At 41.2% G+C, this 21,306-nt stretch overlaps 1 protein-coding gene across 1 annotated transcript in view; it reads right to left on the reverse strand.

Annotated features, from left to right (window-relative positions):
- Nucleotides 1-435: 435 nt before the first annotated feature.
- The window catches only part of Palmd (palmdelphin), a 50,645-nt gene continuing 29,774 nt past the window's right edge, over nt 436-21,306 (reverse strand). Inside the window, exons 4-8 of the mRNA XM_013031406.1 lie at nt 8,461-8,575; nt 7,809-7,842; nt 7,569-7,682; nt 5,347-6,453; nt 436-721 (exon numbers count right to left, since the gene is read on the reverse strand). Coding sequence (XP_012886860.1) covers nt 678-721; nt 5,347-6,453; nt 7,569-7,682; nt 7,809-7,842; nt 8,461-8,575 — 1,414 coding nt within the window. The 3' untranslated portion in view covers nt 436-677. The remainder of the gene's footprint in view (nt 722-5,346; nt 6,454-7,568; nt 7,683-7,808; nt 7,843-8,460; nt 8,576-21,306) is intronic.

Consider the following 21,306-nt stretch of genomic DNA (forward strand, 5'->3'; position numbering starts at 1 on the left):
GAGTGAAAAAGAAGGGTGATAATCTGAGAAGAATAAATATGGCTGGTTCACCACTGGTCAGCATTGGGCAAGCTGGCAAGACAACACCAACACGAATCTCCAAGTATAAGGTGAATGATTACATGCATCTTTTGGTTGAGTTTCTACCAAGTCAGTCTCACTCCCATGTCTTTCACAAGTGGGCACACTTGCCTGACCTTTTACACAATTGCTTTGCCACGTGTGTACTTGTCAGAGGTGAAACTGAATATTTCTGTAACGAGGTATAAAGGTCTTTCCACTTTGATGCTAGCCAAGTTACAATGCCAGTTAATGTGACACAGACGAGATATTCTAAATAGCTTTATTCTTAAGTTTATCAAGCTCTTGGCAGAAATACTTTGGTATCAATGCAGCAAAAATAATGTTGGTCCCCCTCCCTACCTCCCCACCCCGTCCTTTGCTGAATCATTGGAAAAGTTAAACGTTGATATTTTTTTTTCTCTAGACTTCCTTCTTTGGAATTTTTCCACAAATAATGACTACCATTTATTCACGTGGCTTAAAATGAGTATAATTATAATTATTTTTGAACATTAGGATAAAAGAAAAAGAAGCAAAAAAAATATCCAGAAGAGAAATCTGCCGACATTTCTTAGTTTCTTCTCTGCAGGAAGTTTCCAGAGGTGGCACTGACTTTAGATCACTTTTTTCCCAAGCTTGGCCATTCTCATCCTTAATGCTGTAGATTAAAGAAAAACACAGGGTTATATATATTAAAAAAAGTCTTCATTGTTACTCTAAATGACTATTTCTTAGAAGGCAGGAAAGTTTAGAACATACCTCAGACGGTTTTATCCGATCATGTAAGCATTGTTTGAGTAGCACAGAAAGACAGTAGAAATAATTAAGCTATGGTTAACTTAGGGCCGAAGCAGGTTCAGAACTAGAAGGAACCTATTTCTACAAAGATTAGAAGAATTAGTAGAGCAAGCACAGTACACATGGAATGAATACAGAATTAGCTCACACTCTTTCAACTAGACAAGACAGACATTTCTTAGGTCAATGACTGTATTCTGCACATGTTCTTAGCTCAGTACCACTACACAAAAGATATCAACATTTCAGTTATATTTAGGTTATTTTTGAGCTCATTAAAAGTGGTTGTCCAACAGATGGGCACTGGTGGCTCCTGCCTGTAATCCTAGCTACTTAGGAGGCTAAGATTTAAGGACTGTGGTTCAAAGCCCACTTGGGCAGGAAAGTCCATGAGATGCTTATCTCTCATTAATGACCAAAATGCCTCAGAAGTGGAAGTGTTAAGTGGTAGAGCAACATCAGGCAAGTGAGATGCTGGGCCACTGGTGGCTCACGCCTGTAACCCTAGCTACTTAGGAGTCTCAGATGTGAGGATTAAGGTTTGAAGCCAGCTGGGAGCAGAAGAGTCAGCGAGACTCTTATCTCCAATTAAGCACCAAAAACAGCTGGAAGTGGAGCTGTGGCTCAGGTGGTAGAGAGCTAACCTTGAGCAAAAAAGCTGAGGGATAGTGCCCAGGAACCAAGTTCAAGCCCTTGTACCAGCACACAGATAAAAAAATTGTGATAAAATAAATATGCCTACAAATCTGCTGCTGATAGGCTGGCTGTAGAAAGCATTTTTAGATTGCCAATTTGAATGTGTAACACCCTGTCTCAGGCCTTAAATGTTTAAGACATCAGGGTATAGATAGCTGCTTTGGTCACATTCAGAAGTGCAAGGCACTGATTTAATAATCACTTTAATGATGTCATGTTCCATTCATGTGTAATGGTCCAAGAACAAGCTATTTTTTTTTTACTAAATGCATGATTTTGTTTAATGAAACAATAAGGCATATTTTCTCATTTCTCTACCATTTATTAGCTATCCATTAGCCAAAGAAATGACCCTATCTCTAAGAAGGCCTTTTGTATAAATAGAAGGAGGGATGGAAGACTAATCTTGGAACACTCCTGTGATCCTTTCTATCATCCTTCCACTTGCATATAAAATACTTTCATTTCACTGAAGTTAGAGGACATTATTTCCCTTGCAACTTGACACTTGACTCGGTCACATTTCTGGTGACCGAGGGAGGCCAAGAATGGCCGCATCTGGATTTAGGATGGATGGAGAGAATCTCCTTTGCTCTGTGGCCCAGAGGAGAGGCTGTGGTTTTGCCCAACAGGAGGGTGACAGAGGAAGGGGCACGGAGGCTTCATCAAACTTCCGCTCTTAGTTTTTGTGGACCTCCACATCACCAGTGGCAAAACTGAGCACAGTCAGGGCCTTTGGAAAGTTCTCTTTTAAGGCCGGAGCAAAATCCCTTTTTCCCAATTACTCTTCACCTTGTGATTCTGTGAATCAGGTACACCTCTGTGTGTCTGGACATTTGGTAAAGTTTGTTAGTCAGCGTTCCTGTCTCTCCTTCCTTCAAGCCAATGGCAGGTGAGATGGTATGGATTCCCAGGAAAGCATGCTGGCAATGGTGCAGCAGCTAACAAGCCCCACCTCTGTCCTCATAGCAACTGGGACACCTTAGAGGAAGAGAGCTTCCTTCCTTTCTCTCCTTCCTGGATCCCGTTGGCTGCCACAAGGCTGCCAATTCCAGCATGAAAAGCTGAGGCTTCCCATCTTCATCTTGGAATCCCATTCCTCTCTCTCAAAGGGCAGCATGGAGCTAGACCTGCCATTGACAGGGGGATGACATTGCCTCAAATTGTGTGTGTGTGTGTCATGGTTTACCCTGACCTAAAATTGAACTAGAAAATTTTTGTCTTCAGAAAAATTAAGTGTCAGCCGGGCACTGGTGGCTCACGCCTGTAATCCTAGCTACTTAGGAGGCTGAGATCTGAGGATCACGGTTCAAAGCCAGCCCAGGCAGGAGAGACCGTGAGATTCCTATCTCCAATAAACCACCAGAAAACCGGAAGTGGCTCTGTAGCTCAAGTGGTAGAGCACTAGCCTTGAGCTGAAGAGCTGAGGGACAGCACCCAGGCCCAGAGTTCAAGCCCCACGACCGACAAAAAAAAAAAAAAGTAAAAGAAAAATTAAGTGTCCACAGTCCTATCTTTTTCTTGCATGCAGCTTGCCAAATTAAAAAAAATCACTTTATTTAATTAGTGTTAGTACTAAGGATTAACTCAAGGTTTTGGGTTTACTCATGGCTGGTGCTCTACTGCTTGAACCACATCTTCACTTCCCAACTTTTTGCTGGTTAGCTGGAGATTAGAGTCTCTGGCTGACTTGGAACCTCGATCCTCAGATCTCAGCCTCCTGAGTAGCCAGGATTACAGGTGTGAGTCACTGGTATACAGCCAAAACATTGCCTTTTAGATAAGGTTTTTTCAAATGTATTTATACCAAGGGAAAAGAAACGAAAAAGTTTAAATTATTATGCCTGCTGGGACTATTTCTATTTGATAGGAGACCTATTCTATAAATAGAGGAATTGAATTAAATGGTAGCTTTTCCAGTATCAGAAGCATTCTCAGAGGGCTGTGGTAAGATCTGTGCATGTGGAATGAAAATACCCTGGGAGCTGTGTCTTCTGTACATATGAAGACCTTCTTCCCCCCAGGATAGGAGACGGTACGGTTTATGTATTTTAAAAACTCATTTCAATTTATCAGCTCTGAAATACGTGTTCTGAGTTGGAAAACAGGGATGTAAAACAATGCCACGATGGAATGTAGAGCATTCTGTTTGTACTGGACTTAGATTGATAGCACAGAACTGTGTATTGTTACTTTGTCTCCAATAGGTTTTCCTGTTTTCACTATTCTAGTTCAGCCCGAGTGGTTAGTGTTGTCTGGAAATGTTAGTCACTTCCGGCCATTTTTCTTGAGGGTAAATGTGTTAACACAGTCTGGGGCTGCTTGAGAGGAGCTGGCTAGTACCCACACTTAAAAAGGGATATTATTATAATTATTAATAATAATTATTATTTGTGGATAATGTCATGGCTGTTGGCCATATTGACTGTGTTTTCTTTGGTGGAAGTCTCCTGTATTGTTTTAACAATGAATTTAAGATGCAAAATGTGATCGGCAAACAAAGCTCCTTCTCAAAACAGAAAGAAATTTAGTATTCTTTGTTTCCATGGTCATTTCCAATGAATGAGGAAGATAATCAAGGTGGACACATCTCCCAAGATTACAAATGCTTCAGATTCCTAATTTTCAAATTCTAACACCTAATTTAACTCCTGTAAAGAATGAGAGAGGACTCCTTTTTATTGTATTATTAGCAACCCCAGATTGGCTTTAGGGTTTATTGATGAAGAACTACCTTGAATTATTAAGACACTGACATTCTTCTATAACAGGTCTATTTGGGACTAGCTAGTACTTAATATTTATTGCTGTTTGATGAGAGTTCTTTAATTAGAGGCATTTAAAATTACTAACCCTTTCTAACATCCGAGTACCTGTAAGTTTGATTTACATTTTCAGTTGTGATAAACACAGATATTCTAATTGATGTGGTCAGGTTCTTGTTTGTTTGTTTTCTCTACATGATAGTAGAATGTGATATTTCAGTGATATTAAGGAATCTAAAATTGAAGAGCTATCAAGTTGGTAGGAAAAATATTCAAATTATATTTCATTCAATGTCAAGATAATTAAATAGCTACAAAGCTATAGAAACTTCATAGGGAATGGGAAATGCAAATAATAAAAAAGAAGAAAAAATATGCTAAGTTAGAGAAGACTAAAGTAAAATGTTATAGGTAGCTGATGTAAGAGAAATGGACTTTCTGTTTCAAAAATGTAGACATATCAAGGAAATAATATTAGTAAGACTATAAAAAGTACAGAGAAACAAGATAGTACAGAGAAGTAGCAAAATACTCTGAAAATATTTTCCCACCTTGTATTTTCTTGCAAAATTAAGGCAAATTGTTAACTTATGTAGAGAGTTTAAATCATGTCGAGGCACAAACAAGAAATTGTCATCCAGTTCTGCTGGGGAAAGATGTGTCACCAGTGACCTAACTTAACAGCAACTCAGCACACATTCACACACAGAATTAAGCCATAACAGACAACTTTCAAGTTACTACGCAACCAACTCAACTTCCAAATAAGGCAACGATTCTTTCTGCTTTCTTTATCTTTGGAAGTGACTTATGCCGTTTACCGTGGTGATTATAGTTCAGATCAGCGTGAATAGAGGCTGTCTGTGTGTATTAGTCTATGAGGTTGACCAAAGAAGCTAAGAGAGAGAGAAAGAGAGAGAGAGAGAGGGTTGGGTAACACAGAGAGACTGTCACATGATGGTCACATGACTAGACATTGGTCACATGACTAGACAGCAATGGCAGACCTTGTCATTTTTATTACCTGTTAAAGATGGATCCTCTGTCCCATCTCCCACGATAGAAACATCATGAGGGGACTGGCGGACAGGGCTGCCCAACCTCTCTTCTTGCTCTTTCAGAGAGATGGAATTTTTGTGGGGAGATTTGTGGTGTGTGTTGTTCTCCTGAGGACTCACTTCAGATCTCTTTCTTGGAAGTGGTGTTGGTTTGGCTGGCTGGTAAACTTGACTACAGGGAGCTATGGGATGGTAGGAAGGCTGTTCCTCTTCTCCATCCTCTTCTTCCTCCCCCTCATCATCAATCACCACCAGCTCCGCATGGATGATTCCATCATACCCACTCAGAAGCTTCTTTCCTTCTTCATTGTCTTCGGCCTGCTGATAGCCCATGAAAATCATTGTAACCGGCTCGCTGTCTTCCATGTCCGAAGGCAGCGAGTGGACAATGTTATACCTGACATCTTCTTCCTCCTCTTCCTGGCAAGTGGGTGAAGAACTCTGGGGTTCTGACTGCCCAACTCTTGCTTTGCTGGGGCTCAGCTTGGTTCTTGGGGAAGGTAAATGCTTGTCCTGGATCATGTTTGCTTCCTCCCAAGGAGACATCAGCCTCTTGGGAGGGGTGTGGGTTGTCTCTTCTGCTTCTTGTGTCATTGATCGAGGGTGAGGTGTTGGTCTCCCTGGGCTGAGATGATGGAAATCATTGCTTCTTTTCTCACAAAGTCCATTTTCCATCGTGTGTATGTGTTCATTTGCCTCATGCGCCAGTCCGTTGGCTTTCATCTTTGTCCTTTCTTGGAAGTTTGGTCCAGGGGATCCCTTTTCTCTCTGTGGGGTTGTTGGCCTGCGAAATGGGTTGGCATAGACAGGCTCGTGGTACTCAGTTGGTGATTTTGAGTTTCTCTCCGAGGCTTGTCTTAAAAGTTCCTCCACTTCTACTGGGGCCAGGCCGTCTGTGCCGTTGTGAGCTTCGCTGGGATTTGTGCCTACTGCATAGACCGACTTCTGCCCGTCATCATACACTTTGATGCCCGTGCCTTTAAAATCATCAGATGGGAGGGGTATGGAAGACAGAACAGTACTTTCTCCAGTCTTTAAATCTTTCTCGACTTTGATTTCCATGGCGTACAAAGCTGTTAAGAGAGAAATTCCATCTTTGGCTTAATGATATAACATTTTCTTTTATGAACTAGCTTACTTCTACAGTGCTTATTTTTATCGTTTTTGATGATCTTTTATGTGCCCCTTTCCCTCTCCCCCTATTCTCTTTTCCCCCCAAATACTGGGATTTGAACTTAGAACTTTGTTCTTGTTAGAAGGATGCTCTACTGGTTTAGCCATGCCTCCAACCCTTTCCACTTTTGCTATTTTTTTTTTTTTGTCGGTTGTGGGGCTTGAACTCTGGGCTTGGGGCCTGTCCCTCAGCTCTTCAGCTCAAGGTGAGCACTCCACCACTTGAGCCACAGTGCCACTTCCGGTTTTCTAGTGCTTTATTGGAGATAAGTCTCACGGACTTTCCTGCCCAGGCTGGCTTTGAACCTCGATCCCCAGATCTCAGCCTCCTGAGTAGCTAGGATTACAGGAGTGAGCCATTGGCGCCCTGCTTACTTTTGCTATTTTTTTTAAAAAAAGGCTCTTCTGTTTATGTTATGGAAGCCAACCTGGTCCTCACTCCTACTATTTGCTTTCCACGAACTTTTGGGATGTCAGGTGTGTCTTACCTTACCCAGCTTTTTGTTGGTTGAGATGGGAAGGCTGGTTGCATGAGTTCATGAACTGGCCTCACACCTTGCCTGAACTAGCCTCACACCTCGATTCTCCAGGTCTCATCTTCCTGAATAGTATTACAGTCATGAGCTGCTTGAGTGCCAGGCACAAGTGGCCTTTTTAACATCCTGATTTTATTCATTCGTTCTATAATGATCCATATTATAATAAATTATTTTCTAGGTTAAAAGTGTATTAAATTTTGGGGAAAAAATGGGCGGCCTGCAGAAGAGAAACCAGATGCATCCAAACCCTCTTTCCAATGAATAAACTCAACCAGTCAGACGCTACCTCTTCTGTACTTTGTCTAAGTGTTTTCCCTACTATACTGCACAGAGTTTTCCTAACTAAAGAAGTGATAGGTCCCTCCTGATGTGTAATATAGAAGCAGTAGGGATACGATGTTACGGCAAGCTGCAAATAACTGACACCATAAAACATGAAACCTAGAAGCTGGCATTGAGCACAACTGGTTATTTACCTTTTCGGTTTTGTTCGTCATCCTCTATGCCTTCACTTCTTTCCTTCCTTAATCTGGAAGGTATGTAGGATTTTGGAAGGTCAGGGATATTAGCATAGATGTCCTCAATTGACTCTGTGAAAGTTGATGTAAGTTCAAAATATGTTTAGCTTTTTAAAAAAAATAATAATGTAAAAATTTCTGTGAATTTATGAAAAAAATATTCTAGTTAGACGTGAACTAGGTTGACCGGAAACATACCTCCTGGTGTTTCTTCTTTCTCCACCTTTACAGACTGTAAGGAAAAAATGCATTCTCCATGATTAATTCAGTTTCAAAAATAAAAGCTACATGTGGAAACAATTTTGGGAAAAATTATGTATTACTTGTGGATTTACTTGGGAAGGTATCATAGTTTTAAAATCAAGCTGTGAGCTTGTGGCTCAGGCCTGTGATCGAAGGATTTCAGTTTGAAGCCAGCACAGGCAGGAAAGTCTGTGAGACTCTTTTAAAAAATTACTTTGTAGGCCATGGGGCTTGAATTCAGGGCCTTTGTGCTGTCCCTGAGCCTCTTCGTTCAAGGCTAGTGCTCTACCACTTTGAGCCACGGTACTTCCCAGTTTTCTGGAGGTTAATTGGAGATAAGAATTTCACAAGTTTCCTGCCTAGGCTGGCTTCAAACCATGATCCTCAGATCTCAGTCTCCTGAGTAGTTAGGATTACAGGTGTGAGCCACCAGCGCCTACTTTAGTGAGATGCTTATTTCCAATTAATCACAGAAAAAAGCCAGAAGTGGTGCTGTAGCTCTAGTGGTAGAGCACCAGCTTTTAGCAAAGCGAGCTCAGGGACAGAAGCCAAGCCCAGAGTTCAAGCCCCAGGACTGGCAAAAAAAAAAAAATCTGTTATGACTCACTCTTATGATGTCTTCTGTTGTTCGTTCTATTGATTTTAGTTTCTTTAAAATTGCTTCTTCATTGGTTGAGATTTGCAGTTCAGCCCTTTCAAGATCTTGAATCTCTTTCTCAAGTCTGAAACATCAAAAAAAGTGTTATTAACAAGGTTTTTCTTTATTGTTGTTAATGTACAATGTGAAGTTATTTCTTTTTTCTTGCGTTTTTCTTTCTTTTTTCCCATACGGTTTATCTGTATTTCACTTTGGTACCCTATATGTTGTATATACATTTATATGAATTAGGGAAGGGAAGGGAACCACAAAATGGCGAGACAAGGGCTGGGAAGGTGGCTCAGTGGTAGAGCACTTGCCTTGCATGCCTGAGGCCCTGGGTTAGATTCCTCAGCACCACATAAGCAAAAAGAAAAAAGCTGGAAGTGGTGCTGTGGCTCAAGTGGTAGAGCTTTAGCTTTGAGCTGAAGAGCTGAAGGACAGTGCCCAGGCCCAGAGTACAGGCCCCACGACCTGACCCCCCCCCCCAAAAAAAATGGTGAGACAAAGGACAAAAAGTGAACCAATGCAACAGTGATACTCACAAGACACTATGTTGGAAATGAACTTTACAGCTTGGGGGGTTGGGAGGAGGGAAAATGGGAGAAAAATGAGGGAAGGGGTAACAATGTTTGCCAAGAACTGTATTCACTACCTTAGGTATGTAACTGTAACCCCTCTCTGTACATCACCTTGACAATAAAATTAATTAAAAATTGCCTAATATGGTGTGTATACAGAATTCTCAAGTGTTTCATCTCCATATTAGAACTCCCCTTAGATATTTCATGTCAGCCAGGGGCTGGTAGCTCGCAGCTATAATCTTAGCTACACAGGAGATTGAAATTGGAGGATTGTGGTTTGAAGCCCGACTGGGTAGTTAAATCTGAGAAACTTTTCCATCAACAAGCTGGGAAGTGGAGGTATGGCTCAAGTGGTAGATTGCTAGTCTTGAGTGAAAAAAACCTGAGCAACAGGATTTGTGTTTTAAGCCCCAATATCAGCAAAAATAAAAATAAAAAATGAATGTCAGTAGTGTCACACTTAGAATCAAGAGGGTAGAGATCATAATGACATCTCTTGGTGTTCATTTGAGTCCAACATACAGATCTATCTGTCTGTCTGTCTATCTATCTATCTATCTATCTATCTATCTATCTATCTATCTATCCATCTATCTATCTATCTCTATATATCTGTTATCAACTCACTTAATACATAAATGATACTTTACTTGGAAAAATTTTGAGTTCAAATAATTAAAAATCTTTTTTTAGGTGTAGGGACTTCTTAGATAAATTCTTTGACCATTGTAATATTTCTTTACTGCAGTTACTAATGTTAATTTCCAGTGATAATTTCTTTTATTAAGAGACTTCAAGTTTAAACATCTACCAAAAGACATGTATATTTGTAATTCTGTGGTCACTCACTATGTCTCTGACTCTAGTCTCTCTATAAAGTATTTGAACAAGAAATTACAATTATCCAACTTGATTTCATAATCCTAGTTAATTCATATGTAAACTCTGAATTTATCCTAATATTGGAGATGACACTGTTTCAAGATGAAAAGATGGGAACTGACCCAAATCTAGTTCAATTGTTACAGAAATGTACTGTTTTTTGGGGGGGGGCAGTGAATGGAAAGTGGCATAAATGTGGTCTGACAATGTATTAAGAAAGAGACAGATTGAAACTGGACCGTTGTCACCATTTGGAGCTGGTAACTAGGGTAAAGTGGCATATCAGATCCAAATGAATTCCAGGGGATGCCATCGAGACCCTATTCTGTATATAATTGTCAGTTTTCTTGGCTTCCTTCTTGAAGATGGTCATGGGCCTGGCAATTCCAGGATCCTGGGCTATTGTAAAAGCCTATCACATGATCTATTTGGCCATTGGACTCATTGCTTCATCTCCAGAGTTCTGCTGCACTTTCTGGCCAATTATAGCCTCGAGGTGTGTGTGTGTGTGTGTGTGTGTGTGTGTGTGTGTGTGTGTGTGTGTGTGTGTGTACTGGGGCTTGAACTCAGGGCTTGGTGCTGTCCCTTAGCATTTTCATTCAAGACTAGCGCTGTACCACTTGAGCCATAGCTTCACTTCGGCTTTTGGTTGATTCATTGGAGATAAGTCTCATAGACTTTCCTGCCCAAGCTGGCTTCCAACTGTGATCCTCAGATCTCGACCTCACAGTAGCTAAGATTATAGGCGTGAGCTAATGGCACCCAGCTTGGGAAGTGTTTTGTTTTGATTTAAATTTAAACTTCTTTTAGAGGTGGCTCACTCTCTAACCTTCACCTGACTACTTTTCAGCTGATGCCTGAATATTTTCTAAAGTGCTGCCCTTCCCACCTTTGGGAAGGATAACCTTTCAGAGTGGGAATTGAGCTCTTTGAAGTGCTGATTCAGTCTGATGAGAAGCCTGCAGCAGAGAAAACAGAGATAGATCTCTTTCGGGATGAGTTAGTGCCACTCACAGTTTCTAAGAGATGGCTGAGAGGCCTCCTAACGCAATGTGGATAAGCAGAGGACAGGAAGAAAGATTTGTGATGCTACCCATGATTGACATCTTTCTTCTCCTTGCCTATTTGCTGGGGAAAAGGAGGGTTATTTTCTAGCATTCCTTAGCTTTCGTTCCATGCCTTGTGATATTAACAAGCTACCTTAGTCAACACAAGATAATATCCCCAGTCCAATTCCAATTTTGCGATTTCTTTTTTGTCTTAGAGAAAAGGACAGCAGCATATTCATGCTGGATGTGTTAGGAAGAAGTTATTTCAGAAGGCAAAATGTCCATTGATCTCAGTTTTGGTGGAGTTTGCCACGAGGGGTCAAACAGAGTAGAACTCATGGGGAGGAGGGAGGAACCACAAAATCACTAACTTGCTGCAAAAGTTTGAACCCTACCCTTCAATTTTGGCTACAGCAATGATCAACACGCATCACACGGTGACATTACACCACACACTGGCCTACTTTGCAACTACTTACAATCACCGTCATATCTGACAGAAGTAAGTTGGGAGCCTAGACAGGCAGCCATCCCTGATCTCTTGGGCAGCCTGGGGCAGGGGAGGATTTGAAGACAGACCTCACAGGATCTGAGGTCTTAATCCTGCTCCATCAGCCACTGTGCAAACAAAGTTTAACTTTTCAAGCTGGTTCTTAGGAACAGGAGTATAAAAGGATGCCTTACTTTTCATGATAGTAACGTGAACAGTAAGGAAAGTACTGAGACCTGTTACCCCAGGGTAATCTTTCTGTCCTAAGCTACATTTTGTTTTGAGGGGCTGGACATTTTTTAGTCTGGGAGCCAGGCAATTTCATCAGGATTTCTTTTCTAGATGCCTAACTTTGGTTCTATTTTTATTATTTCCTTTATTTAATTTCTGTTTCCTCCTCTGCTTTTTCCTCCCCCTCCTCCCTTCCTCCTTCCTCTTTCTTCTTCTATTTTGTGTCCATAACTAGGGCTTGATCTCAGGGACCTGACGGTTGTATTTCTGCACAATGCTGGCACTCAGCCACTGGAACCACAGCAAAACTTCATGGCTTTTTGCTGGCTAATTGGAGACATTACTGCCATGGCTGGCATCAAACTATGATTCTCAGATCTCAGCCTCCTGAGTAGCTAGGATTACAGATGTGAGGCACTAGTGCTAACTGTCTGTCTGTCTATCTATCTATCTATCTATCTATCTATCTATCTATCTATCTATCTATCTATCTATCTATCTATCTGTTAATTAGACTGAGACTTGAACTCAGGGCCTTGTACTCTTGCTTGACTGTTTCTGCTTAAAGCTAGTGTTCTACCACTTAACCACCACTTCTATTTCTGGCTTTGTTTTTGGCTGTTATTTGGAGATAAGAGTTTCTCAGATCTGTCTGCCTTGCCTGGCTTTGGACCACAATCCTCAGATCTCATCCTCCTGAGTAGCTGGAATTACAGGTGTGAGTCACCAGCACTTGGCTGGTTCTTTGGTTCTTTGTTGACCACTGTTTCCTTAAGAGTCTGGGGCTTACTAAGTTAATATACTTTAAAGCAGGTTTTTCTTTTGAGGGGGGAAGGGAGGAGCTTGGATACAAGCCAAATTCTGGAATTGTGTCTTAATATATCTAGCTGGCTATCACAGTTTGACTTTTTTTTTTTTGCCAGTCTTGGGGGTGGGCCTGGGCACTGTCCCTGAGCTTCTTTTGCTCAAGGCTAGCACTCTATCACTTGAGCCACAGCGCCACTTCCAGCTTTATCTGGTTATGTAGTACTAAGGAATCAAAGCCAGGGTTTCATGCATGCTAGGCAAGCACTCTACCACTAAGCCACATTCCCAACCCTACAATTTGGTTTTAATACTGCAATTTGAAAACCGCCAATAAATTATGCTTACGACCAGCTTTTCACTGTGCACATACTTCTGAAGACCTGATGACTTACATCTCTGTAGCTCTTGCCTTCCTATTAAAAAGCCAGGATTGTACCCCAAGAGAGCACCAGGGCCAGTTTCTCTGGATAGCCTGAGTCAGGTGTTAGGTTGGGGAAGGAGCTATGAGGACATACCTTGGAGACCAGTTGCTGAGGTTCTAGAATCACCACCCTCCCTCTTTCTTCAAGCTACACAAAGAAGGCCCCAATTTTGAGGCACAAAAGCTGTCAGAAGGTTGCTGCCTTCAGCTCATGTTGTGGAGAGTGGCACACAATTCTGTCTCTATTTTTTCTTAGGGATAGAGATTGCCTTTCCTTTCTTCTTCATCAAATCTTGAAACAGCTAGAAGTAACTGACAGGTTTCTGTATTTTATGAGATTTCCTCTGAAGGAGGTCCTCCCCGGCTCCCTCCCCCGACTCCCCATTTTTTTGTGCTGGAGTGGGGCTTGAACTCAAGGCCTAGGCACTGTCCTTGAGCTTTCTTTTTTAAAACTCAAGTTTGATGCTCTACCACTTGAACCATACCCTACTTCTGGCTTTTTTGGTGGTTAATTGGAAATAAAAGTCTCATGGACTTTGCTGCCCTCCATCCTCAGATCTAAGTGGCTAGGATTACAGATGTGAGTCACTTGTGCCCAGCTAAGAAGCACATTTTTAAAGCAAAAGAGTTTCTTCCAGCCCTACTAGAAAACAGAAAATGAGCCCCTAGCAAAGCTAACACAATTGGCTTGCACATTAACCTTTCCAAACTTCACTTTTCTCATTTGGGAAATAATAATGATGTTCTCCAAGGATTGTAAGGTAATGGAGATCTTTCTAAGTCCCTAGCACAGGACTTGGAATAGATCCATAGCTTAATAAAGATTAGTTTTATCCTTTCTCTTCAGTCTGCTGGGGAAAGGAAGGACATTTGTGACAGTCCCTATCAGGTCCAAACTTTATCTTCAACATTAACACATTGATTTTTAGAGCCAGCATGGTACACGCATGACTTCAGGTACACAACCTAGCCTTGAAAATAATCTTCTAGATAGAAACCCTTGGCACTACTCAAGCATTATCCGAATTGTTACAATATGCAAGATGGCACCTACTTCATTACATGGTGGCAGGAAGAACAGTTCCTTCTTTCTGACACTACGTCTCCTGCTCCTAAATCCATCCTCCCCCTTTCTTTTTAGTAATAGAGCTCTCTGAGTTTTGTGCATTCCTGGTTATCTTGCTATAGAATACATTTTCTGCTCTCCGTGTAGTTAGATAGTGCACTTGACTCATTTCTGGCTGGTAAGAGCTTCACAGAGGTGACATCTGCAACTTTTAGGTCATATCCTTAAAATAGAGCGGCGTGCCCTCCATTTATCTTCCCCTTCCTAAGTTGGAATGCAGATACGGCAGCTGGCTGTTTTAGAGCATCCTGCCAAAGGCATCGAGGGAGTAGCAAGCCACAGGACAGAGAGAAGGGGTTCTCTACACGCCGATTCTTGCATTTCTTCCACTTAGGAGTTTTGTGTGAGAAAGAAATAAGATGTTCACATGCCTTTATAGGACTGAACTTAAGGACTCTTTTAAGGCAGCAGAACTAGTATGCTCACTATTGTATCACTTGATGGGGGAATGAATTATGTGTGGCAGATTCTGTGAGGTTTTTTTAAAGTACTTTTTCTTCCATTGATTTTTCAGAATTACTCATTTCTATCTTGCATTTCAGGTAGAACAGAAAAATTAACCCGTTTTTGCTCTTAGTAGTGAAGACAGTTTCTACGTTCCTAAGGGATATATAAAATTGGACAAGTTATGTTGACACATAACTTATTTTTGTCTATGTTTTATATTAGAGAAATAGACTCTGGAGAGCTCAAATAGTTAAATGCTTTAGGAAGACTAAGTCAAAGCTCCACAAAATAAATAGCAGGAAATGGGTACTTGTGGGTGGGAAGGGGGGCAGGGGGGCGGGGAATGGGACCAAGGGGGGAGGGGTAGAAGAATGAAGGTGGGAAAGGAGGGAGAATTCATAGTAAATACCACAGGATCCATAGAAAGAAGGGAAGGGGAGGGTTGAAGGAGGTGAAGATGGTGAAGGGATGACCCAGATCAAGGTGCATTGTACACATAATCTACTTTGTTAACTGATAACAATGTAATACTTATCCTAAAAATTAAGGAAAGTGAGGGAAGGGGTGGGCTGGGAGGGATGGGTGAGAATGTTGAAAGGGGTGATGTTAATCAAGATGGCACCGTTTCCATCAATCACGTTGTTCACTGGCAACTCCTTTGTACAATGACTTCAAGGTAATGAAAATATTCAAAAAATGGCCAAAATATCCACTAGTAATATTAAATGGCTAAGATGTCAATGAAAAGGAAACATCTTTTTTTCTTTTCTTTCAACTAATCATCTCTGGAAACTTGGTGGACACTACTGAATGCACTTAGTTCTCCACCCCCCCCATCCCACCTTTTTTCTTTTCTTTTTTTTTTTTAGTACTGGTGTTTGAATTCAAAGCTTCTTTCCTCCTTGAGCCACAACACCAAGCTTGTAATCAGACAAGCATGAAGGAAGGGTGTCAGTCATTTGTAATGGGCAGATGAGTTGTTACTAATGAGCTAGAGGTTAAAGAGATGGTCAAGCCAAACTATATTTTTCAATAAAACTTCACAATATAGTATCCAAGTAGAAGGTAGTTAAATATGGAGCCTCACAACTGGTTAAATCAAGCATTAAGTTTTAATTGAGGACTAATTACCTATCAATTATAATTATAGGTCATTTCACTAAGCTGTAAAAGATGAATACTTGTATGCACAGACACCTCGGTGAAAACAAGAAATGCTCTATTCTATCCAATAGAATATTAGACTAGCCAGTGTCAAAGAGCAGCATTCAGCGAAGAAGCTCTAACCTACCATAGTCAACAGCCATGTGTTATATGAAGCATGCCAGAAGATGCAGTGGCATTTGGCGTACATCACATAGGAATTGCCCTTTGAGCCAGATCTACTGCTCTAATCTCAAGCAATGAAGAACAGAGCAAGCAATACAATACAGTAGCTTTTTGTTGTTGTTGTTCCAGTGACTAGAACTTGAACTCAGGACCGCTCTCTCTCTCTCTTAGGTGGTGCTCTCCTGGTGAAGCCACACTTCAAGCCATCCTCAGTTCTCGCAGCCTCCTGAATAGCTAGGATTACAAGCGTGAGCCATTGGCTCGCTGACGGCCAGTGCATCAGCTTTAAGATGGCTAGAAGTTGAGGGCTAACCAACAAAGGCATCACAAGAAGTGTCAAGCCATCTGCTCTGATAATTGGAAACAGCAGATCTTTAGAAAGCTGCATAATATTTTCCCACATACTTTATCAACATCAATTAGCTGTCCGAGAGGGTTTCATTTGGATCTATCCATGTGTGAAAACAATGCACCTTAAACAGACTTATGCTTCCTCTGTCATGTGCCCCTATTTCCCCTCCCTCCTTCCCAAACCAACTTTAACAGGCTCTCTTGTTCCAAGTAGAAAGACTTGTTCCATGTGGAAGACTTTATCATTTCATTGGGACAGCTTTTTCAAGGCTGAATCTCAGCTCTGACTATCTCTATGAATATTAATTAATTAATTAATCTTATGGGCATGGTAATGTGAATAGGATTTGAACTTTCATGTAGGCAGCTCCCATTAGAAGTGAGAGATTTAGAAAAGCTAGCCCTCTCCATGACAATAATTGTATAGAGATTAGAAGCTTCATTTGTCATAGATCGAAGTGAGAGCTGATTTTTTTTTTTTGAGAATCACCTACCATCATGTGTAAGTTACAAAGGAATATTCAAATGAATGTCCATCAATACCCACCCTAGAGTTGGTGTGGCCCATGGTATTGGTTGGTTTTAGGCTGCTCAAATAGTCTAGCAGGACAGAAGCCGAAGTGTGTAGATTTTAATTAGAGCTTGGGGAGAACCCCGGAGTACACGCCAAACACTGAATGACAGCAAAATAATTGCAATAATAATCCAACTTGACCTCTACCCGGGCGCTAAGAATGTCCTCAGGATCCCTGAAGTCCTCTTAGAGCCAAGATATGGCAAATTAGATCTGCCCACGGATGATTCTGATAAGCTTTTCAAAAAATTATGGAGACAAATATTTCTAGTGAATAAGTCACTTGTTAGCCTATGAAGGAATGACAAAATGTATTTGGTGATGTCAATACCCATTAGCTTTCTCCACTCAGAACTTAGCATTGGCACTGAGCCTTGTAACCCTTAACATTTATCTCTAACCATATAAGGGAACAAACACTATATTTCCTATTTGCTACCCACTTCATTTTTTGCTTTTGCTTTGTTAATTGTTCTTATTTGACTCTTCAAACAGGGTCTTATTATTTGAAGACCAAGAAATATAAATTCCTATCCTAATACAACAGAATAATCAACAAGAGCCCATTAACCTTAGGTGGTAGAGAGAGACTATGTGCCATTTTCTTTATGATGGACAAAGGAAGCATTGCAGGGGTGGGCGTGGATGTGGTCTGGGCTGGAAAGTTGGTTACAGGGACTCTCCCACAGGAAGTGAAGTCTAGGGCCTATGGCAGCACAAGTCCCTTTCTCTGATGTGATATGTCTGTGCTTTTGAATTTGTGTGTGTGTGTGTGAGAGAGAGAGAGACGGAGAGAGAGAGGGAGAAAGAGGGACAGAGAGGGAGAGAGAGAGGGGAGAGAGAGGAGAGAGAGAGTGTCCAAGACTCGGAGGATGGGTCACTGAAACTAATTTACGATGCAATTCTGGATTGTTTTCCTCCTCCTCCCCCTCCTCCTCCTCCTCCTCCTCTTTCATCTCCTCCTCCTCCTCCTCTTCATCTTCTCCTCCTCATCTTCTCCACCTCCTTCTTTTCATCATCTTCTCCTTCTCTTTCTCCTCTTCCTCCTTTTTCTTCTTCCTCCTCCCTTTTTCCTCTTTCCCTCCTTCCCTCCCTCCCTCCTTCCTTCCTCCTCCTCTTCTTCCTCCTCCTCTTCTTCCTCCTCCTCTTCTGTCTTCTTTTTAGGTTAACAAGCCAAAGATCTATGACAAATCTACTAATAGTCTGAAATTTGTATAAAAAGTACTGAATGTCTTTCTGAATGAGAAAATTAATATAAAAGCACGTTGGAAAAGTTAAAGGGTCTGAGGATAGGTCAATACAAAGGTAAGTTTGCTTTGGGGAACTTACAACTCCTGTAGAAAACCAGAAGACATAGCTCTGATTCTCAAAAGTGTTCTCAAGAAAGTTCAATGAAATGAATTAAGAATAAATGTGTGTGTGTGTGTGTGTGTGTAAAATGACAGAAGAGGTGATTTTGATCAAGTTGTATTGTACCTGACTTATGGAATTATAACCTCTTTGTACCACTATTTAATAATGAAGTTTTAAAAAACCATGAAAGAGGAAACAAAGAATAAATGTAATGATATGTGGTGGTGTGGTGGAAAGGTTCTGAATCAGAAAGACCCATATGTAGCCATGGTATAACCACAGGTGAAAAGACAACTTTCTTCTGTTCTGTTGTTTCTCTCTCTCTCTCTCTCTCTCTGTTATGGTACTGGATATAGAACCCAGAGCATTGCACCTGCTAGGCAAGAACTTTGCCACTGAGTTATCCCCAGCCATCTGTGTGTCTTTGTATAAAATGGCAAACACTTTTCTCAGAGAATTGCTCAGGACAGAAGATGTTCTCTATTCATGTAACTTTGTCCTTAATTTTTTTTTTCTGGTACTGAGACTTGAATTCAGTTCCTTGCACTTGCCTGATGTGTTTGATCATTGCTGGAGATTTTACCACTTGACTCACCCCTCCAGTCCAACAGTTTGCTAGTTAGTTGTAGATGGAGTCTTGATCACTTTTCTGGTTGAGTTGGCTGAGACCCATGATCCTCCAGGTCTAGCCTTTAGTTTTTTCTTCAGCTTTTTTGTTTTTTCAAAGAAGATCAAGGTTTTCTTTTTCAGCTCATTAGTGCTCAGGTTATTCTCAAAAATTCTTTAGGTAGTTCTCTTAAAGAGGTAGTATTTAAAAGTCCATCCACCCATACTCCATTTCTCTCAGTCATTTATTTATCAATCTGTAAATTCACAGATATTCCTACTATGTGCTAGACATTGTACTGGAAGTATGTGTATGTGTGTGTCTGTGCATGCACGTGTATGTGTGTGTGTGTGTGTGTGTGTGTGTGTGTATTTTGGTGGTATGGATAGGATTCTCTTTCTTGATGAAATTTTTATCTGCTTATCTTCTTTTGTTAACAATGAGGCTCCTGAATTAAAAATTATCAGGCCATCCGGGAAGTTAAAAAAACAACCACCTCAACAACATATGAATGATTACAAATCTGGTAAGCCAATTAGTCAAATATGGAGAGTGAAAAACAATGTTGAAATGCTATTGACTCATATGACAGCCTCAGAATAATTTCTTAAGTGTTTCTAAGCAACAGCAAATGAATTAAGAAACAAATGGTGGCTTTTCCCCTTTCTCCTGTTTCTGTTTCTCTTTCTCTTCTGTCTTATGTGGTCCATAGAGAACAGCTTGTTTAGCTTCATTCTCTACGCTATTAGATATGGTTAGCTGGATTGGAGCAAGAAGGCAGTGGCATTTAGAAGGTGATGTCTTTCATGCAGGTAGCATGTGTCCCATGAAACACTGTGTCTGTGAAACATGGGTTTCATTAGGGTCATTTGGGCTGCATAGCAGGACCGTCAAGAAGGGGTTAAACTTGCATAGAAATCACAATGACCTAAACTTTGTTAAATCATATGTAACTAGCCACAACAATAGCCAACAAATGGCTGATTTTTGTATTTCGACATCAATATTTTTAATTTCCTCTTGAAATGGTATCTTGCCTGGTCTCTTTTGTGAGTTAACTTTTTGTGAGTTCACTCAAGGGGTGGGGAAGAAGGGTGCTGGGGGAGGAGGGTGAGATGGGAAGGGATGGGAAGGAGAAACAAAGGAGGAGGCAACAATGCTTGTTAAGAAATGTACTCATTACCTTGCCCATGTAATTGTAACCCCTCTGTATGGTAATTTCACAATTTAAAAAAATGTAAAAAGAAAAGAAAAGAAAGAGCACGAAATGCCCTTTTCTCCTCTTTCATTTGCATTTATGGAGGCATGTCTTAATTTACATGAGCCTTGGCAAAGTTCACCCCTCAGCCTTTCTCCTGTTACACCTGCTCATTTGTATCGCAGGTTCTGTTTATGAAAGGTCACTCAAAGAAGGCAGAAGGTGAGAAGGGCACTTTGGAGTATGTAAAAAAAAGAAAAAAAATTTACTGGGGAATATTTAATCCTAAGTAGCTTATCCGTCTCAAAGTGAATGCAGTGTGTTTGAATCATTCTCCTTGGCAGTTAGCCTTTTACACTTTATGCTTATGGTATTTCTCTGTCAGGTGCACTAGGGGCCTTGGACACAGATCAAGAGTAGAAAGTGTGGCTCGGTACAAGGCAGTTTGGCAGAGGGAGGGAGGTCATGGGTTCGCGGGGTGATTGCAGGACATGAATGGCACAGAGCACTCAGCTCTTTTGGAGACTTCTCGCATGGGTGTGGGGGATGTGTCTGGTATTGCGTTGGGTGTATTGGCTGTAGAAGAGGCAAGCAGCGAGGTATCAGGCCTATTCATTTGGGAGCATGGCCATGTTTGGACAGGAAGTGAGTGCCTACAAGCAGGAAGTTGACACGTTAGGGGTCAGAAGGAAGAGCAAGGCCAAGTGAACATCTACTGAAGCAGTGATTCTGAAGATGTTCAGTGTAGCTCCTGGGAACAGTGGCATACAAAGGCATTGATCTGGAAACCAGGAGGAATACTCAATAATATAGTTCCAATGCTAAGGGATGGAAACCATGGAAATGCACAGATTTGGTGAAACGTCATCTCTCGTTGGCAGAAAAGAGGAGAAAAATGAGAAAGGAAGCCATGCTTTCCTTAAAGGTTACATGTGAGTCAGGGAATGTTTTTAATGTTTAATTGTGTTACATTATCAAGTGAATGGCTCTCTGTAAGGTAATAGATATAGTTGAGAGTAAAATATAGCATGGATTAGAAATAAAAAAGGGTTTTCAAAGTAGAGTTTACAGGTTTTAACTTCTGTAAAATTTTTCTGCAAGATCTGAGGCACACTTTTCTTTCACATTAGTGATGGAAAATGATTTAACCTAAAACACCCACCTCCCAAGACAGCCATATCTTAGAACTGTCCTTGCTGGGGGCTGGGAAGGTGGCTCAGTGGTAGAGCACTTGCCTTGTGTGCTCGAGGCCCTGGGTTCGATTCCTCAGCACCACGTAAGAAAAAAGCCAGAAGTGGCACTGTGGCTCAAGTGGTAGAGTGCTAGCCTTGAGCTGAAGAGCTGAGGGACAGCGCCCAGGCCCAGAG

This window comes from Dipodomys ordii, unplaced genomic scaffold (genome assembly GCF_000151885.1).
Source record: "Dipodomys ordii isolate 6190 unplaced genomic scaffold, Dord_2.0 Scaffold139, whole genome shotgun sequence".
NCBI lineage: Eukaryota > Metazoa > Chordata > Mammalia > Rodentia > Heteromyidae > Dipodomys > Dipodomys ordii.